At 63.9% G+C, this 19,772-nt stretch overlaps 3 protein-coding genes and 1 non-coding gene across 9 annotated transcripts; 2 read left to right on the top strand and 2 right to left on the bottom strand.

Annotated features, from left to right (window-relative positions):
- Positions 1–816: 816 nt before the first annotated feature.
- Positions 817–5,997, bottom strand: MCRIP2 (MAPK regulated corepressor interacting protein 2). Of its 6 annotated transcripts, none has more exons than XM_045072293.1 (6): positions 5,770–5,963; positions 5,560–5,677; positions 2,727–2,862; positions 1,739–1,907; positions 1,401–1,502; positions 817–1,169 (listed from the first exon to the last, which is right to left on the bottom strand). In XM_045072293.1, exons 1-6 carry the CDS (start codon positions 5,819–5,821, stop codon positions 1,099–1,101), a joined length of 648 nt encoding a protein of 215 aa, XP_044928228.1. In that variant the 5' UTR covers positions 5,822–5,963; the 3' UTR covers positions 817–1,098. The 6 variants fall into 6 exon arrangements, with proteins under 6 accessions (XP_044928228.1, XP_044928230.1, XP_044928231.1 ...); XM_045072294.1 differs by having other exon boundaries at positions 1,009–1,169; positions 1,436–1,502; positions 5,770–5,983; XM_045072295.1 differs by lacking the exon at positions 1,401–1,502 and having other exon boundaries at positions 5,770–5,988.
- Positions 5,998–11,667: 5,670 nt separating this feature from the next.
- TRNAG-CCC lies at positions 11,668–11,738 on the top strand. The gene has a single exon. It is a non-coding gene; the product is annotated as a tRNA-Gly (tRNA).
- A 363-nt stretch (positions 11,739–12,101) lies between these two features.
- Positions 12,102–13,844, top strand: METTL26 (methyltransferase like 26). The gene is made up of 6 exons (XM_004750891.3): positions 12,102–12,392; positions 12,496–12,658; positions 12,839–12,898; positions 13,290–13,357; positions 13,462–13,540; positions 13,618–13,844. The coding sequence occupies exons 1-6, from the start codon at positions 12,196–12,198 to the stop codon at positions 13,663–13,665; spliced, it is 615 nt and encodes a 204-aa protein (XP_004750948.1). The 5' UTR covers positions 12,102–12,195; the 3' UTR covers positions 13,666–13,844.
- On the bottom strand, positions 13,790–19,679 carry WFIKKN1 (WAP, follistatin/kazal, immunoglobulin, kunitz and netrin domain containing 1). The gene is made up of 2 exons (XM_004750895.3): positions 16,417–19,679; positions 13,790–15,745 (listed from the first exon to the last, which is right to left on the bottom strand). The coding sequence occupies exons 1-2, from the start codon at positions 16,585–16,587 to the stop codon at positions 14,261–14,263; spliced, it is 1,656 nt and encodes a 551-aa protein (XP_004750952.1). The 5' UTR covers positions 16,588–19,679; the 3' UTR covers positions 13,790–14,260.
- Positions 19,680–19,772: the final 93 nt, after the last annotated feature.

Below are 19,772 nucleotides of genomic sequence, written 5' to 3' on the forward strand. Positions count from 1 at the left end.
GTAGCGGCCCGGGGGGTCTGCGGCCGCTCGTACCCTAGCACCCTGTGGCGATGCCCTAGCACGGCCGCGGTGGGGACTAGGCACGTGCGCGGCGCTCTGGGGCCCCGTCTGTACGGGGAAGGACACGCACCGTGTTTATGGGAGTGCGTTTGACAGCGGCTGCCCACACCCCCGACCGCCCGCTGGACTCCACCCTACGGCCTGCAGCCCTCTAGCGCCCACACCTGGCGTGCTCCACTCTGGTCGGCAGGCACTGCCACCCTCCCGAGAGGCAAAGCGGTGTCACCCAGAGCCACTCGGCCCCGGGCGGTTAAGACACAGGACTAAGGGACACCTGGGTGGCTCAGTGGATTAAATCTTCTGCCTTCAGCTCAGGTCATGATCCCAGAGTCCTGGGATCGAGCCCCACATCGGGCTCTCTGCTTGGCGGGGGGTTTGCCTCTCTTCCTACTTGTGACCCCTGTCTGTCAAATAAATAAAATCTTAAAAAAAAAAAAAAAGACAGGACTAAGCATTGGAAAATTCGGCCCTACTCCTGGGCGTCTGGGACGCTATCTCCTGGCCAAGGGCTAACGACTGTGGATCGTGAGATGGGGCTCAAGCCCCCGCTAAGAGGGAGAAAGCTGGGTGGTGCTGGGTAAGGTCCAGCGGCACCCAAGAAAGATGAGCTGGCCCAGGGCCCCAGCACCTGTCAGGACACAGGAGGGCCAGAATTGGGTAGAGCTATAGCTGTGGGGCCAAGGAAAGGTTAGGCTGGACTTAGTATGTGAGGACCCTGACCCCATCCCCACACCAAATAAAGACCACTCAAAAAGGGCAATTTCTCAAATTTATTAGCCTGGAGCTCCTCCCTGCCAGCCCCAGGGGCTGGACCCTGGGCACAGTGAGCAGGACTGAGGTCAGACAGATTCAGCTCCTGGCCCTTGGCAGCACAGGACAGCTGGTCCAAGGGGTCACCAGGTGCAAAAGTCCAAATGCTGGCACTTCAGGTGTGGACGGTTCCTGGCCAGACTCAGGGTGAGGGGCTCCGACGTCCTCTCCTGGCGGGGGGGCACGAGGTCCACCACGGGGCAGGGCCGGACACTCCTTCCAAGGCAGCTAGGAGCAGTTTGTGATTCTGGCCAGGAACTGCTGCGCCCACCACTCGTCCAGGTCAATGGGCACGAAGTCTGTGGGCAGAAAAGAAGACTGAGCAGTGAAGCTGCCTCCCAGATCAGTCAGTGTCTCTCCCTCAGAACTGACCACAAGCTCCTCCCCCACACCCAAATGCAGCAAGCACTAGGAAGAAAGCAGGTCAAATTCAAGTGCCCTCCCCAATCCCCTAGGGCTAGAACCCAGCAGGGCCCAGGTCAGGGTTGGAGGGAGTGGAGGGGACTCCCTGAGAGCAGGGGAGGGCTCACTCTGCAGCCGGGGGTTGGGGTTCTTCTCCACGTACTGCACAGGCCTAGGCCCACTAGCGCCAGCTGGGCCACTGCCCAGCTGCTGCTCCACTTGCTGCCAAGCTGTGGGGAGAGGGCAGTCAGGCTGAACCAGGCCCCTGGCATCCTGTCTCCCACCCAGGGCTTGGTGGCCACCCTGGACCCCAGCCAAGAATGGGAATGGGGAGCCCACCAGACAGTCACAGGACGAACAGGGAGAGACAGTCTAGGAAGAGCCCAGCCCTCTAGGTACTTTAAATCAGGTCACAGTGGGCAGGAGGAACATGGGCCCAGGCCTCACCCTCCAGCCTTGACACTACCTTCAGAAACAAACCGGACGTTTTCCTCATGGGCCAGCGTATAGGTCTCTTGGGTTCCCTCAAGGGATGGAGATGTGGCAGGGGGCCGCCGGCCATTCACCCGATTGAACACAAGCCTTGGCCCCGGACTGTAGAGGGGGGAGGAGCCGGTCAGCAACTGTCCCAAGCCCTAAGGTGACACCCGGCAAAGCTCCAGGAGCAGCAGCAGGCCACACCCACCACCCCCAGGCCAGGCTCAGCCTGGGCACTTCCTTGACCTTCAGGGTAGCTCTGTGCTGTAGTGGGGGCAGAGGAGGCCTCTCTCCTGCAGGCCCAAGCTCCCAGCAGCTCAAGTCACACCTGCAGTCCCCAGTCCTGTGTCCCAGACCCCCAATAGGGCTCCGTGCTCAAGGCAGACAGGAACTCCTCCAGGGGTCTCTCGGGGCACCCCTACTGCCACCTGCATCCCACCTCCCCAGGACCAGTCGGGTCTCCAGCAACCCATGTTCGGACCTAAGCTACACCACATCACTCCGACCCAGCCACAACTGGCCAGGCGTAATTCTCGGCCGTCTTCTCCCCCCACAGAAGCTTCTCCATCTCACCACTGTCCCGTGTGAGAGAAAGGACCCAAACAAGAAACAGCCCATCTTGGCCCTTCCCTCTTCCTGGCTGTCCCAGGCTCCATGGGGATGAGCCCTAAGTGATGTTCTGGCCAAAGAGCACTGAGTGAACAAGTTGTGACTTCAACTCCAGCCCAGCTGTGCAGGTCCCAGACAGGTAACACTCTTGCCCATGGGGGTGGGGATGCTGGGGGAGGAGATGGCCCCCAGGCGCTGGAGCTCAGCCTGATAGGCATGGGATATCCAGGGAGCCACTGGGCCTGTCCCGCTCAGTGATCAGCAGGGCCCAGGGCATGGATGGGCTGCCCTTGCTGGCAGCAGCTGGCCTAGCCCTGCACACACAAAGCCCTGAATGGGGCTGTGGAGGGAGCGGGGCCCGCACCTACAGCAGGAGGTGGGAGCCGGGAGTCCTGGGCTGCACGTGCCACTCCGCCAGGCACTCGCGGTCCCGCCGGCCTGCTCGCCTTCCTGGGCTCAGGTGCCCCACCGCCGCTCGGGGGTCCTCCTTGGCTGAGAGGGGCACTAAAATAAAGAGGAGTGTCTTGAGGGGCACCGGTCCCGCCAGCTCCAGGCCAGCGAAGAAACTGTAGCAGGGGCAGGGCTCCTCCCAGGCCTCAGCTGCACCAACCAGAACCTATGAAGGTTTTCCCTCAACCTGGACAGCCCCTCGCCTGCCACCCCCACCCCCACCAGCCTGCAGACTCCAGGAAAGTGGAGGCTGGTCAGCGAAGTAGGAAAACCGGAAAGGGAATTGCAGCCATGGGCTGTGGCCCCCGGGGACCAAAGCAGTGGCCTGCCCAGGGCTGAGCACAGTGCTAGGAGGCAGGCACCCACCTGACCCACCCCCAACCCTGCTAGAGTTTGTTACGTAAGGTGCTGCAAAGGCCCTCTGGGGAAAAGGGCGCTGGCGTGGGTGCACTTGCTGTGCACGTGTTGTACCTGCTCCTGAGGACACCGCCCCACAGGCCGGCCCTGGTGTCCCTGCTCAACTCACATAGGCGTCCTCACAGTCCTTGCCAACCCTACTTCCAGCCCTGGGCACTGGGCTCCAGAGGGAAGTGATCCACCCAAACTCATACCCTGCAAATGGGCACTTGCTAGTTCCAGAACATAACTGCACAGCTGCCTGACCTCAAAGCCCACGATTCAGTAACCCAGGCCACCTCCCTGACCTCCTCGCGTGACCTTCTGGGGTGTCACCGGGTGCCCCGTTATCTTCTTCCCACCCACGGATGTCACCTTCCCTGTCCTCTGCTGTCTGTCTCACAATGGGAGTGAGAGCTGCTCAGAGGCACTGCCCCATGGAGGGCCGGGACCCCAGCCTGGAGAATCAGCAGGTCAGCCACTGGCCGCATGCAAGGCACCCCAGGCGTGGAGGATGTGGCCGTGGCCCAGACATCCCCCCCGTTTCATGGGCAAGGCAGGGTGAGGGATGCCGGATAATAAAAAGGCAGTACAGAGAAAAAAACAGGGAAGGACGGACAGAAAAGCAAGTGGAGCTCTTTCAGAGGCGGCCCCCTCAGAAGGTTCAGGAGAGGGTGCAGGGATGGCTCATGGGTAGCACTGGCCTCCCAGCTGGGTCATTTCAAGGCCACGGGGACTAGGAAGGGGCAGCTCTGACAGAGGGAGTGACCTCAGGGGGTAGGGGGGCCAGCCTGCCACCCCGGGGCACACAGCAGAACCCCCCAACCCTGTGCCGTGCAGCTCTGAGGCAGGCCGAGTGTTGCACTCCCTCTGGCCAGGCTGGTCCGCACCCTCCTGACCCAGCAGGCTGGGATGTGCCCAACTGGCTGAGGGCCAGCTAAGTGCAAAGGTGAGGCCTGGGGGTATGGTAAGGACTCTGCCGTCTTTCCCAACTCCCTCCACACCACTCCCCGACCTTGCCACAGGTGTACCCTGATTTCATCTGCAATGGGACTGTGACACGCTTCTCCAGGTGAGAGGGTCCGGGTGCCCGGCACCACTCGGCCCCCAGGTCCTCTGCCTGGGTGACCAGTCGCAGCTACACACGTACACCTTGTTTACTCCTCTGGGCAGTAAGGCGGCTGTGAGGACCAAAGCTGAGGTCACAGGGCAATATTCTAACACAGCCTGGGTCCCGGGAACTGGCCCCCAAGGCCCTGCCTGCTTACCGGCCTCCCCAGGACACATCGGTGGTTAGCCCAGAATGTTTCCATCACTAGGAAGCAGCCTCAAAATGTCAACGTGGCCCCAGCAGAAGCCCCCTTCCCCCCGCAGGGAAGGGCCTCAGCCCAGAAACACCCCCACAGGTTGCCCCCTCCTGCCAGGCCCCCATCACCTGCACCCTTAGAGCTGCCTCAGGTGGGGGGGGGCTCTGAGCCAGCCACCCTGTTTCTCTGTGGTGCCTACCCACAGCCTAGCCCAGAAAGCCTCAGGCCTTTGTGGGCTTGGAAGAAAGCCCTGGATCCAGAAAACGCACAGAATAAACGAAACCCAAGGTCCAGAGCTGACACAAAAAAGTGAAAGGGCTCTGGGGCATAGGGGGAATCCGACCTCCTGGTCAAGGTCATGTGGAGGCCAAATGGGCCAGGACACAAATTCCTGTGGGGCAGGCGGTGGGCACTGGCGGAAGAGCTGGTCAGGAAAGGCAGGAACTGCAGGTTCGGGCAAGGCCTGAGCATCTGTGGGAGGCCTCCAGTCCCCAGCCAGGGTGTCTGGGGTGAAGGGCAACAGAGAGCAGGGGCCTGGTAGGGCCAGAGGGAACCACGTGTACTTTCTCCCCCAGCCCGCTCTGCAGGGACGGGGCTGGCAGTCTCCTGCCGGGCCGGGCCGGAGCCAGGAGGCCTCGAGGGCCCGCACCCTAGGATATTTTGCTCCCGCCTTCCTGGGCAGCTCGCCTCAAACCTTGGCCTCACCGCCCAAGGTCGCCCGGGGCATCTGAGTCAGCCGCGTGGAGCTCCTGCGATCCCGGAGCTGGTCCGCTTCCTCCCCACTCGGGCTCCGCCACGGTCCCACGGGGCCAGAGAGGGCGAGGGGTTCGTGTGCATCCGGCCCGGCCCCCTTCGACCCCGCCAGGTGCCAGGTGAGGCGCAGAGGCGGAGGCGCCGAGGGCTGAGGCGCGAAGGTCGGAGCCGCCCACGCGGGCGGGGTCACACGCCCCGCCCCGCCCCCGCCCCGAGCACGCGGCCGGGTCTCCGTGAACCTTCCCCAAGGTCAACCTCGCCGTCCCGCGGCCGCCGCCCGGCCCGAGCGTCTCACCTCGACAGGGGCCAGGGTCCCGGCGGCTGCGCCCGCGGGGGCGCTGGGGTCGGCGGCGCGGGCTGCCGGCATTTCAGGAGCTCGCCGAGCCGGCTCTCCACCTGCTGCTGCGAGGGACCTGCGGGTACGGGGCGCGTCAGCCGCCGCCGCGCCCGGGCCGTCACTGCGCGGACCCTCCCCCCGGCCCTGCCCGCCCCGCGCCCCGCGCACCTGTGCGGCGCTGCGCGACCAGCTTGCTGGGCCCCTTGGTGATGGTGTACATGGTGCGGAGGGCCCGGCCGCCCGCGCGCTCCCCGGGACGCACGCCCTACCCTGCCCTCCGCCCGGGCTCGCACTCGGCGGGGGCCCAGGGCGCGGCCCCTTTAACGGGCAGCCGGGCACGGCGGGGAGGGGGCGGGCCGCTACACGCCCCCGGCCCTTAAAGGGCCCGCGCGTCCCGGCCGGCCTCGGGGCACGCGGCGGAGGCGGCGCTCCGGGCGGGTGAGGAGGCTATCCGCGGCGCGCGGCCACGGGCGCCCCACCCCACACGGCCCGAGGCCAAGGCAGAGGAAGCGTCCTGGGGCCTAGGACGGCCTTCCACCGCCGGACGGCCAGGTGAGCGGCGGGGGTGCGGGCCGGGGGCTGTGGACAGGCGCTGGGGGCGCTCTGTGTGGACCCTGGAAGGAAAGCTGTGCCCACTCGGTGGAGAGCTCCAGCCAAGGTGCCTGGGTGGTCCCGGGCCAGCGTGAGGGTCATTCTTGGCCTGGGTGTTGGGACTGAGGACCAGAGACCAGAAATGGGTTTGGGCAGAAACTTGGCTCCCCTGGAATCTCCTTTCCACCCCACGGGACAGGAATAGTGGGTGCACTCTGGTCTCTGATGATCCTCCCTTGCCAAGGTGTACCCCCAGCTCCAGGAACCAGAGACCCCATTCAGTCGAGGAGCAGCGTGGGGGTGGGATCTTGCGGAGAGAGAAGGGAGAGAGAAGGTGGGCGTGTGAGGATGCCCGGTTTGCCTGTTTCATCCTCATTGGAGGGGAGCAGTTACCTCCCTGACCCGCATGATCCAGGCGGCCTGCCTGGAACGACCCCCAGGGTTCCTTCCTGAGAATTCCACAGAAGTGCTCCTTTCTCCCAGCTGCTGGGCTGCTCAAGGCTAGGGGAGAGGAAGCTGCCCGCTCTGGGTTCTGTGGGCCTCCCCACCTGGAGGGCTCCACATAAGGCTCCCCTGTCCTCCCTGTGGCTGAGCTCAACCCTTAGCATCCCCCCACCAGAGAAAAGACTCTGCAGAGTTGTCTTGGAATCTGCCCCGAGGCGTGTATGGACATGGCAGGGCTCACACGGTGCTCCACAAATATTTGAGGATGTCAGGATCCAGCAGGCACCGGGGCCTTGTCCGGGAGCTGCCGCTCCAAGAGGCAATAGGACTTAGCAGCGCCACGAGGTTTCCTCAAGCGTCCCCCACACCTCACTTTGGGAGCAGACCTGAAGCCTCTCCACCCAGGCAGAGGGCACAACGTTGAGAGGGGTGGGGGGCAGCATATGTTGGGGTGTGTGGGGGAGTGACAGCAGGAGGAACTCCCTCCCCACCTGCTCTGTAGTGTCCCTTCCCAGCTGTGCCCGCCTCCATGCTGTTGTGACTGCTGGAGGGAGCCAGGCCTGCTCAGGTGCTCCTAGGGAAGCTTAGGTCCCTGGGGCCCCCACTCCCCAGCTTTCTCCTCCGAAGGCCCGGCAATCAAGCCGGCCTGGGTCAGGCCTGTGATCCTCAGAGCGGAGGCAGGGTCCCTGCAGGCATGAGCATGCCCCTCCCTCCCAAGGCAAGTGGGCCCCTGCCCAGCCTCCCTTGCAGTCTCTGTCCCTTGTCCCCCCTCCCCACAGCAGAGACAAGGCCAGCATGGTCCCACACACCATCAGTGCTGGCTTGCCCTGCCTTGAGCACACTGCTTACTCACATGCTGGGGAGACAGCGCATTGGGGGGAGGGGGCTGTGTTCCTGACACAGGAAGCGAGGCCCTGGTGTGGGGAGCATGGGCCCCCAAGTGGACCCAGACCCTGAAAGTCCCTCCCTCGGGCACACTCCTCAGCCCTGCACTGACAAGGCCCCCTCCTCCTCCTAATGGGCGGACAGGCCTAGCATTTGCTTAAGCCATCTGAAAACCAAGGCTTGGAGGCCCTGACCGTCAAGCCCTGCCCACAGGCCTTGTTTGAGGTCAAAGGTTGGGTCCAGAAGCCTCAAAGCTCTGGGGAGAAGGGCTGAGCAGAAATGATCCTGACAGGTGAGAGGGAAGAAGGTGCAGGGGCAGCAGGGAGGGGCGGGTGGGGGGCGGGATGGAGAGCCCAGTGTTCCTCCGGGGTAGATGATGGAGGAGGAAGGCCAGGTGGTAGGGGGCAGGCAGTGAAATTCTCTGCACTTGTTGGGGGGCTGGTCTCCCCCAGAGGGGCCTTGCCAGCCTCACTGCTCCAGGGCACTCAGGAGGGGTTGGGGATGGGACCTGGGGACCTGGGGAGCTCAGAGTTCTGGCCCCAGCCTCACTGACCTTGCTTGGAAGGTAGGTCGGCTGGGAAGCCTCTGCAGAGAGGGGCGGTCACCTTCCCTGTGGTTGGGGAGGTTGGGAAACTGTCCCCAAGCCAGTGGTGCGGGACGAAGGAGCCTCATTCCCTCGCAGATAAAAGTGGCTATCAGGGTAAGATAAGGCCTTCACCTCACAGACCCCACTCGTGGTAAGAAAAGCAAATAGTAGTTTTCTTTCAAAGATTCTAAATACAATACTAAAACTTTATCTGAAAGAGAAAAAAGTTTTCAGTCATTCTCAGAAACTTTCTCCATCGGAAACCTCTGCCCTCTCCAATGCAGAGTGGACGATGGGCTTCTGCCAGGTCGACCAGCAGGCCCCCTCCGGAAAGGCGCTGTGGGTGCTCCTGTGTCCACTGCCCAGTGTCGGGTATTGCTTGGCCATTCCCAGACCTAAGTGCAGGGGGTTGAGTGGTGTCCTCCAAAAGCTGCGTCTCCTGGAAACCTCAGAATGTGACCTTATTTGGAATAAAGGTCTTTGCAGATAGAAGTTTGGCAAGGTTTCGAGATAAGGTCATCCTGGATTGGGGTGGTCCCTAAATCCAGTCACGTGTCTCTGTGGGAGGAAGGAGAAGAGCATGTGGGCACCAGGGAGAGATTAGGTGAAGGTGGAGGGAGAGTGGCCACAGCCCCTGGGCAGCTGGAAACGGTGAGAAACCATCTTCCTGGAGGGCCTCTGGGGGGGCAGACCGTCTTTATCTCAGACTTCTGGCCTCCAGAAGGATGGGGGGATAAACATCTGTTGTTTGAAGCCTTGGAGTTGGGGGTCATTTGTTACAGCCGCTCTAGGAAGCCCATGTATCAGCGCAAGTGGTGGTGTCTGAGGGGATAGGAAGGGACGTGCCTGGGGCCTGGCGAAGGGCTGGGGAGGAAGCCTGCACCCTATCAGGGTCTCCTGTCTGCTTGTGGCTTCCTACGCAATAGAGATTGCATCGTGCACGTAAGCGCTCACCGCGAAAGGTGGCCCATACTGGCGGGTGGCAAGCTCAAGAGGGCTGCCCAGGAACTGGACTCTGCCTCAGGAGACAAAATCCTAGGAGGCCCCACCAGGCATAGGCCACGGACGGGGACAGACATGTCCAGGGGTCCGCTGTTCAGCATTCACTGCGGGTCCGGGACTCTCCCGGAGTCTGACACACAACCACGACTTTCCAGAAAATGTGTGTTCAAACGTGTATACACAGGCATTCACACGTGTGTGCACATACTCTCACACACACACCCTGCAGCATAGGCCACGGAGTACAAGGGGGTGTCTCGCACAGTGTCCATCCCAGGGGGACAAATGTGGGAGGTTTAAAGGCAGCATAGAAATGATTACATTTCCTTAACTACCTGCAGCCCATTGACAAGTCCTTGAAGCAGGCAGTGACCTTCCTCTAGGGCCTCAACGGCCCTCGATGTTGACACTTTGCTAAGGACAAAAGGCACTCCTAGCTGAACTGCCCTCCCCACCGCCAGGATTCCTTAAGTCTACTTTAACATATAAAAATTCCTATGGAAACTCCCTTTAGTCTGCAGCCATACCACCTTGAAACCCCCTCTTCTTGTCTCATCTCCGAAGCTAAGCAGGGTCAGGCCTGGTTAGTGCTTGGATAGAAACTCCCTTTATCTCTACTCCTGAGATACATGTTGGCAATCATCCCCCAAGCATCTGGCCCACTGAGACACACACCTGAAGAGTCTCATGACTCAGGTTTTATTAGACAGTAATAAATGACCCTTTCCTGACAAGAGCTAGCCCCCTCAAGGTTCTGGAAAGCTTGCTTCTATATGCTCTCCATAACCCCCTTCCAACATGAAAGTATGCAATAGGGGGCTCAGTGGGTTAAGCCTTTGCCTTCAGCTCAGGTCATGACCCTGGGGTCCTGGGATTGAACCCTGCATCGGGCCTGCCTGGCCGGGAGTCAGCTTCTCCCTCCTTCTGCCTGCTATTCCCCCACTTGTGCTCCCCCCTCCCCTGTCTACCAAATAAAGCTTTTTTTAAAAAAAAAGTATACAATGGGCCACTCATCATGACCCCAGTGTGGATCTTTCTGCCCACGGGTTCCCTGTTCCTGTGCTTTAATAAAACATTTTTGCACCAGAGATGTCTCAGGATTCTTTCTTGGCTGTTGGCTTCGAACCCTAACGTGTTTCCTACGTCAGATAGCAACCTAAGGTCAAGTGCTGTTAAATGGAAGACACGGCTGGGCATTCTGGCTGCTTCTGAAGCTGGGCCATAGGATCAGGAGGAAGGAGGGAAACTGGTCAGTCTGGTTTCTTGCCTCTTACAGAACACCTGGTGTAAAGGAAAATGCCGGTGTCCTACAGTTTAACTCAATTCTGACCTAGCAGCTGGGTATGAGTGCAGACCCCCTCCCCAGGCTGCCGCTGGATCCCAGGAGACCGCCCCACGTCCAGTCTGTCACCAGCTGTAAGTCAGGGTTCCAGACCCCCTTGTCCAGCCACAGTTTGCTAGAACGGCTCACAGAACTCAGGGTAACCTTACTCGGTTACCGCTTCATCGTCAAGGACAGGACCAGGGAACAGCCGAAGGAAGACACCCAGAAGGCAGGAGGATACGAAAGGCGCTCGGAGCTTCCAGGCCCTGCCCCCTGCCCCGGGGCCACCCGCCCCCTGCCGGCACCCCCACGTGCCCGGAGGCTCCCGCACCCCTTCATTTCGGGTTCTTGGGGGGCTCGGGGCTGATGGGCTTGGTCTCCAGCCTTCTAATCCCACGTCGGGGCCCTCGGCCACCAGCCCCCAAGCTGCTCGAATCCCCTGGGTGATGTGAAGCCGGGTGAGGCGCACCAGGGCTGGTCAGGGGCCCCCGCAGCTGCTCCTTTCGGCCCCGCCATGGAAGGGGACAGAACGCCTGGCGCAGCCGACAAACCGGGCGGCGGAGGCCCGGGGCTGGGAGCTGGATCGCCGAGGGAAGGACGGGTGGTCGCGAGCAGGATGCCCTCGGGCTGCCGTTCCGAGTGACCCCCTCGCCCCGGGGGCCTGTCCAGCCCAGACCGCGCGACACCCTGGGCGGCGAACCCGCGCTCTCCGCCGGATCGACCCACAGCCCGGCCCCTCCAAGACAACCCCAGGCTAAAGCCGGGGTCGGGGTCACCTCCCGAGCCCTGGCGGGACGTCGGGGTGGGGGGTGCTCTCGTGCAAACCCGCGCGGCCACAGAGAGAAGCGAGCCCACTGCGGACGCGGCCCGGGGAAGCGGCCGGGGAAGCGCGCCCGGACCGCACAGGGGAGGATCCGGCTGGATTCGGGGGTCACCCACCCCCTCACGACGTCCGCGACCCCGGGGCGGGCGCTGGTCGTCTCGGCGACACGGGAAAGCCCTGAGCGGCGCCAGCGTCAATCGCGGCCCCCGCCCGCGTCCCTTAGTCCCGCTCCGTTCGCTCTCGCGCTAGGGGGAGAACGAAGTGACACCGGAGCCTCCCGCGCCCCGCTTTACGCGGACCCGGCTGGGAGGCGCTGGGGCCGGTCGCTCCCCAGCCCGTAGGCCATTTTGTTCTACGCGCAAACGCTGCGTCACAATCTCTTAGGGCTTGTGGACTGCCCTTGTGCCAACAGCGCCGCTGGTGTAGTGGTATCATGCAAGATTCCCATTCTTGCGACCCGGGTTCGATTCCCGGGCGGCGCAGCTTTTTTTTTTTTTTTTTTTTTCTTTCTTTCTTTCATATTCTTCCCCCACTCGCTAACGACAGTGCTTCCGACAGGAAAGAAAACCGGAAACCAGGGAACACCCGCTCGCGAGCAACCCGGACAACGCAATTTCAGGGAACGCGAGACTGACAAGCGCTAGGAAAATGCCGGAGCGGCCGCGGGCCCCTGGCTACTGAGCTGCCGGTCACCTGTAAGCCGGCGATCCCAACTCAAGCGACCGGTGCCCCCGCCCCGTTTGCCGCTCCCGGTGCACCTCCTGCAGCTGCGGGCCCTTTAAACTCCCAGCCGGTCTCGCAAAGCCGGACTACCACTCCCGGCGGGCCGCGCGGCGCCGGACTACAACTCCCGGCGGGCCGCGCGGCGTCGGGCTACGGCTCCCGGTGGGCCTGGCGGCTGCGGACTGCAGCTACCCGCGGGCCAGCTGAGCTGCTGCGATGCTGGTGGCGGCGGCGGCCGAGCGGAACAAGGAGCCCATCCTGCGCGTGCTGCGGCAGTACATGGACCCGGCCCAGCGCGGCGTCCGCGTGCTCGAGGTGGCCTCGGGCTCGGGCCAGCACACGGCTCACTTCGCGCGGGCCTTCCCCCACGCCGAGTGGCAGCCGTCCGACGTGGACCAGCGCTGCCTGGACAGGTGCGGCGGGGCGCGGGGAAGGTGGGACCCCGGCCGCTGAGGGGGCGGAGCGGGGCCCGTCCCGCTGCCCGGCTCCCCGCGACCGTGCGCTGCCCTCCTACAGCATCTCGGCCACCACGCAGGCGCAGGGGCTGTCGAACGTGAAGGCCCCGCTGTACCTGGACGTCACCTGGGACTGGGAGCATTGGGGCGGGATCCTGCCGCAGTCGCTGGACCTGCTGCTGTGCATCAACATGATCCACATCAGCCCCTTGAGCTGCACCGAGGTCTGTGGGTGCGCGGCGAGCCGCCCACCTGCGCCGCGGGGCCCCCCTCTCGGTGCGGGGCGGCGCGGGGCGGCAGGTCTGCCCCACAGCCCAGCGAAGGCACTGGGGCCTCTAGCCGCGGGCTCCTGCGGGCCCCGGCCGGGAAAGCCCCTCACTGATCCCTGCATCCTCACTCCCCAGGGGCTCTTCAGAGCAGCCGGACACCTGCTCAAACCCAAGGCGCTGCTCATCACCTATGGGGTGAGTGCTTCCGTCGGGGGCCACGGGCCTCCCCTGGCAGGGAGGCCCTGTTCCCAACCAGCGCGGGCTGTGTCCTACTTTCCGCACTCCGTTCTCTTGGTGTCAGTATTTTTAGTTGCCTTGTCCCCTGACTACCCACCATCATTAAACAGCACCCAGAGTCTTCTTTCTTGAACATGCTCCCGGTCACCTGCCAGTTTCCCTGCAACAACCCCCCCCCCCACCGCCCAGCTCACCAGCTGGTCCTCAGCTGTCCCCCATCTTGGGGGCAGGGAGGGGTGCGTCCTTTTCATTCTCTGGGTGCCAGCATGCAAGACTGCCTGTGCGTCGTTGGAGGCATGGCTGACCCCGTCTGTGGGTGGCGGGCAGAGCCGTGTCCCCCTCTCTGCAGCCTTATGCCATCAATGGGAAGATCACTCCGCAGAGTAACGTGGATTTTGATCTAACTCTTAGATGCAGGTCAGAGCTGGATCGGGGGAGGGTGGCTGGCTGGGGGGACAGAGGGGCTGGGCGACCACCCCAGCCATGAATCTACCTTCTTGTCCACTTCCTCCTCACTGCAGGAACCCTGAGTGGGGGCTTCGGGACACAGCCCTCTTGGAGGACCTGGGCCAAGCCAGTGGCCTGCTGCTAGAGAGGATGGTACGTGGGAAGAGCTAGGGACACAGGGGACTTCCCTGGGGACCAGGTCAGCGCTCCAGCCAACCCCTCTCCCCTAGGTGGACATGCCGGCCAACAACAAGTGCCTGATATTCCGGAAAGAGTAACTCTCTCCTGCTCTCGCATGTTTGTGTCTCCACCAAGACCCCTTCTAGACCAAACCCAGATGCCAGCCCCTGCCTCCCAGGGCTGGGCCATGAGGACTGGCCTTGCCCACTTTGGGAGCTCTTGGCTGATGGCCACAGGGCTGCTTAGAACCTGGGAATAAAGTGTTTTCTGCTGCTCACTGCTGGTCTCACCCATGCCTCCTGGGACCACTCCTGGTGGTGCTCAGTGGGCGGGCGGTGTCTTCAAGGGGTCTGCACTAGTGACAGAAGGGTCTGGCCTGTGGAGTCAAGGCTTGGGGGCCTCCTGGACTGTGCTGCTGTGCTGAGGGCACAGGGAAGGGAGGGAGAACTCGGGCCCCGTGGGTTGAGCTGGCTGCTGAGTTTCCCCACAACAGGAGAGGGTGCCCGTCTCAGGCTGGTCATGGCTCGTGCTCCTGCAGGGAAATGGGAGGCTGCAAGGAGGGATACCAGCTAAGGGTCCCCTGAGGAGGTCCAGCCCGTGTAGTCCACAAGCTCTGGGGAAACGCTGGCTTTTATTCCATGGGGCAGGAAGGCAGGGTGGGCAGACTTGGGGGGGGGGGCAGCATGGGTGGGGTCAGTCCTGGAAGCGGTTCAGCAGCTCGCAGGCATTCTTCTCCAGCAGCTCCGAGATCTTCTTGATGCGCTTCTCACTTGCGGCCCGGACATAGCTGCCGGCGTCCAGCACGGCCACACCGTCTCGCACCTCCCCCATGATGACCAGCGGGCCGTCGCCAGCCGTCACGTTGGGGCAGGGGCAGGCCCAGTCCATGCCGCTCAGCGTCACCTCCAGGTACCTGGTGCCCAGGAACCGGAGGCCCATCTTGTCATCCTTGAGTACCTCATCCAGGGCGACGCGGGCGATGCTGCCGCCCCCCGCCTCGGGTTCCTGCAGCAGCTCGGTGAGCCGCCCCACGATGGCAAAGTCGCTGCGGCACAGGCTCAGCGCCAGCTTGCTCCGCAGGCGGCAGGCCCGGCAGGGCGGCGTTCGTGGCATGGGGCAGGCGTCCTCGCAGCTGGCGCGGCTCTCGAAGTTGTTGCCGTTGCCCTCACAGCCGCCGTACAGGAAGGGGTGGCACTGTTGCAGCAGCGGGCTGTAGGCCCAGCGCAGCTCCCAGCCCTGGCAGCGCCCCTGCACGGCTGGCAGCATGCACGCATCGCCAGGGCCCTTGGCGCAGGCCCGCTGGCACGCCTCGTAGCTCTCGAAGCCCCGGCTGCTGCCGTCGCAGCTGCAGGCGGGGAAGGTCATGCAGCCCCCACGCTGGGGGTCGAAGTGCCAGAACACAAGGCCAGAGGGCGCGCTGCCGCAGGCCTGCAGGTCAGGCAGGCACTTGGCAGGGCCGGCGGGGGCACGCGCCCCGTCCCCATCCCCAACTGAGCCCCGCTGGAGCACGGACAGCGGGAAGTCGGCGCGCAGCAGGCCGGCGGCGTTGCGGGCGGTGCACGTGTAGAGGCCCGCGTCTTCCGGCCGCGCGTTGTAAAGCACCAGCTGCCCGATGCTGGTGACCACCATGTTGCCGTACATCTGGTCCGGCCGCATGATCAGGGTCTCCCGCTGGTCGCTCTGCTTCTCCCAGGTCACAGCGGGCGTCGGGCGGCCGCTGACGTCGCAGTGCAGGCTGGCGGTGCCGCCCACGAACACGGCCTGCGGCAGAGGGCTGCTGTAGAGCGCAGGCGGCATGGGCGCGTGGCCCGGAGTGGGGCGGGCCGTGGAGTCCAGCGGCCCTGGGCTGGCGGGTGGCCAGCCGCGTATGCGCTTGCAGGGCACCACATGCAGCTGCAGCCCGCGCCGGCAGGCCTCAGCGTCCATGTAGCAGCGGTTGTAGTAGGTGAGGCCGTCCGAGGCGCAGGTGAAGCTCGGCTCCCTCTCGCAGCGGTCGCGGCAGCGGCACGCCGGCTGCCCATCCCATAGGTGGCAGGCGGAGCCCTGCTGAGGGCAGGGGAAGCCCTCGCACGAGGCGGGTGGCGGGGGTGCAGCCTGGCCGGCGGCGGGGAAGCGCGCAGCCACGCAGCTCTGCAGCCCGCACACATTGGCGCAGCACTTCTCGTGGGCCGCACAGTCCTGGGGGGTGGGGAGCAGCTCAGCAGGCGCCCCCGCTCCGCCCGTCCGCCGCCGTGCAGGGGAGCTGAGCTGCCACGGCCACTCCCCTGCCAGCCGCCCACCCCGCGGAAAGCTCGGCCTGTGGCCGACGCGTCCTTCCCGTGTTTTGCACCCTCAGACTGTCTGCTGTGTCGCGTCACCGAAGCCCGCCGGATCCTAGGGTCCTCACTCCCCGGAGTGGGTGTCATGGCACCCAAGGAGACCAAGGCCCCGGGTGTGCGTGGGGGGCTGGGGCACATGGACAATGTGTTCAAGGCCACTGCAGGTGCTGCAAGGGGGCGCTACAGGGCAGATGTCCACATGGGGTTCCCGCCTTTCAACCTTGCTGGCCCTGAGAACAGCTGGTCCCAGGGTGGGGGTAGGCAGGTTTGGGGAGCGACACATGAAGGCAAAGACTGGGGGTGTTCCCTGGGACCCGCATATGTGGAACAGCCTAAAACCCCAGCTGCGGGACTATGGGGGGCCTGAGGAGGCAGCCGACTCCCAGGAATGGGGGCACAGGGAAGCTGCTAGGGTCCCCCTGCAGGCAAGGTCTGGGGTTCCCCTAGACTCACGAAGCCTCGGAGGCACCCCGAGTTCCCCATGGTGTCCAACGCGCCGGCAGGGCTGTTGAACACGGTGCCGGTGCTTACCTGGTCCCCGACGCACTCACGCTCGCAGGTGCTCTGGGCATCCACCCACAGGCTGGGGTTGAGCTGGTTGGGGCACACGCCTGGATGGCTTCGGGGTCCCGGCGGCAGGCTGGCCCCCAGGGTCAGCCCGACCACGAGGAGCAGCAGTAGGAGTGGCCTCGGCGCCAGCATGAGGACCGCGGGCCAGGGGGTGGGGGATGTGACCACCAGTCCCTCCTCAGTTGCTGCCTAGCCTCCCTGACGAAGGCATCTACCTCTCTGGGCCTGTGGTCACTGCCCTGCCCTGGGGCCCCCGCCTGGTCCCCAGGGTTCCCCCCTTGGCCTCCAGGGTCCAAGCCCACAGCAGAGGCTTCCTCTCCCAGTGTGAGGGGCTGGGTAGGGGCTGGGTAGGTTCAGGGCCTCTCCCAGCTCGGAGTCTGTGTGTGTGGCGCCGGCCCCTCCCCTGCCTGGCCCCTCTGTGGTCAGCACAGGGTAGGGTGTGGGGAGGGGCCGAGGCCCGGGAGCACGGAAGACACTGGCCATGAGGGTCACGGAGGGGCGGAGAAGGGCCAGAGAAGGGCCGGCTCAGCGGGGGAGGGGAGGGGAAGGGAGGGGAGAGGACTCTGTAATTGGAGCCCCTCCTCCCTCTAGGCCCTGGGCTGGGGATGGAAGGGCCAGGGGATCAAAGCTCCTCTCAGACCTTCCCAGTCCAGGTCAGAGGAGGGGGCTGGGGCCGGCTAACCCCTGCTGGCTCCCCAATCTGCCCCAGCTGTCCCAGGGCCTGGATCTCCCCCAAAGCAGGTCCAGACCAGCCCGAGATTCATTATGTCCAGCAAGACAGAGGCCCAGGGGGTCTGTGTCGGCCCTGCAAGGAACAGGCATTGTTCCCCTAGAGAAAAAAATCTCTCAACCTTCTCCGGGATCCTTCTCAGGGTTACGACCTACCAACAGGTCTTGGGGTCACAATGAAACCCTTTCTGCTAGTGGGAAGGCCTCCAGTGACCCGCAGCTGATGGGGGAACTGAGGGTTAGGGGAGGCCGACACAAGGCAGGACTGCATTTCCAGAGCGGCACCCAGCATGGCTCCTGGTCCAGGCGTGTCCCAAAGATGTGAAGTCCCAGGGTGCTCCGCAGGGAGGAAACCACACTGGCCCGGGACAGCCACCCGTCACACAGGCCCCAAACACCGGAGATGGGGCTGGTGGGACCAAGGACCTGTGTGTTTACTCGGCCCGACTGAATTTCCGTAGCTGAAGCCCCACACACAGCGTTGAGAGGCCAAGGTCATCTAAACAGTACCCTGGGCAAGCCCTGGGAGGAGCCCTCCTTGAGCGGGGGTGGGAATGGAAGCCCCCCTTGGCAGGACAGGCAGGAGATCTAAGGCAGCGGCAGGACAGAGCCCCAGGATCTGCCCTTCCACACACTTCCCAGGGGCCTGGGGCCGGAGGAGCATCTGCTCTGAGACCAGCCCATCCCAGGGTCCTGCATCTGACCTTCTGACCTGGGAAGCAGGGTAGTAAAAGCTGAGTGTGGTCAGAGTGGGACCAAGAGATGTCCCGGATACAGAGGACGCATACCAAGGGGCCGTGGGTGCAGTGGGTTCCAGATCCAGGACAGTCCCTCGGAGCTGTCCAGAGGCCTGGGCCCCGGAGTGTGGGCGGGGCATGGGGGTGGAGAGGCTCGTTCAGAAGGGTTCCCCAGTCTTCAGCACCCACCACACCCCAAGGACTGAGCCTCACACACCCTGTCAGCGGGCGGCTTTCCCACCTCAGGCCCGAGTCTGGGTCCAGGAGGCTGTGCTGAGTCTCGGCAGGCGGCAACCCCCCAAGTCCTCGGTGCCCACCACCCTCTGGCAGCAGAGCCAACTTGACAGTCAGGCCCCGCCTCCACAATCTGGGGTTGGGGGGCTCGGGGCGTCCCAGGTGCCCTCTCCAGTGCGCAGAGGGCTGCCTGTCTGGCTCCCCAAGAACTATGCTGCCCGGGCTCGCCCACACAGCCCAGACCGGGAGCAGCCGGTGAGGCCGGGCCCTGGAGGCAGGGGTCCCCACGTCACCTCCACCTGCCACTTGGCCAGTTAAATCCAGGGGCTCTCACGGACAGGAAACGCAACCTGCAGGCCGAGCTGAATTACGTTTACTGTACAAAGAAAGGAAAACCGTCCAAAACGAGCCCAAGAATGGTGTGTCAGACAGCAGCGAAGGGTAGTGTTGATAAAGTGAACAAAGGACTGTCCACATCCTCAAAACAAAGTCTGTGTGACTGGGTTCAAAGTCCAAAGAAAGGGGTGCCCCCACACAGGTGAGACAGAATAGGTGTGGCCTCCCCTGCCTGACCCTGCTAAAGCCAGGCCTCATTGGGGACCCCCAGCGCACAGGCTGTGGCCTGCATCCTGCCTCCTGGACACGCAGCACAGAAGAGACCCAGAGCCCAGGGCTGGGCCGTGAGGACGAGGTAGAGCTGAGCACCAGTGTGACCGGGGGCTATGTCACCAAGGGGGCGGCAGGAGGGAGCCAGGCCTCCTGCTCGGAGCTGGCTGGTGGGGTCTCCAGGAGCAGCTCGGGGTCCACTGCGGGATCAGTCCCGGCAGCGTCACGAAGAGATGTGTCAGACAGGTTTTAGTGACGGGCGACACCAGACGAGAAGCAGTTGTGGGCTCACACCCAAGGCTGGCCGAGGGCAGCTGGCGGGAGCAGAGTCCGGGTGCCCGGGGGACGAGCAGGAGGGCTGGCGTACACGAGCACAGCACCCTGCAGCCCCACTGTCTTCTGCGTCTTCTCCTCCAAGGGACAGGAGTGTCACAGGAAGGGGGTTGCAGAGCCCCACCCACCTCCTCTGAGAAATACCAACAGTCCCACTGAGAAACCAAGCCCTCACCCCGCCCTGAGTCCGTCCACAACGCACAGGACGGTGTCTAGGGGGGGCCGGTGGGAGCCCAGGAAGCTGCTGCCACACCCAGCCAACCGCTGGGGCCTGAGCCGCCACCAGCCATGCCGGGCCGCGCCCCGGCCCCCATGCTCTCAAAGGCTGGCGGAGGCAGCCATGGGCCTGAGCACACAACCCCAGCTTCCACGTGCCCCCCCCCTCCGTGCCCCCACCCCGCACACCCCCCGCGTGAAGTGTCTGTTAATTCCAAGGTTGGAGCCCTGACCAGGCCTCCTCTTGACCTCTGCCTCAAACCCCCTCCCTCTCCATGTCCCGAAGCCTGCCCCGACCCCGCCGCCAACAGGGCTCCCCATGCAGTCGCATGGGGGCCGCCCTGCCTGCGCGTTACAAATGTACAAAAGGCTTACATCTTCCGTATAAATAAGGAAGGGCGCCTGGCTCCTGGGTCCTCAGGCAGCCCCCGGGAGGCTGGGGCCGGGCCGGGCCGCCCCCGG

The sequence above is a fragment of the Mustela putorius genome, unplaced genomic scaffold (assembly GCF_011764305.1).
Source record: "Mustela putorius furo isolate JIRA1106 unplaced genomic scaffold, ASM1176430v1.1 tig00004007_pilon_pilon_pilon, whole genome shotgun sequence".
In the NCBI taxonomy this organism is placed as follows: Eukaryota; Metazoa; Chordata; class Mammalia; order Carnivora; family Mustelidae; genus Mustela; species Mustela putorius.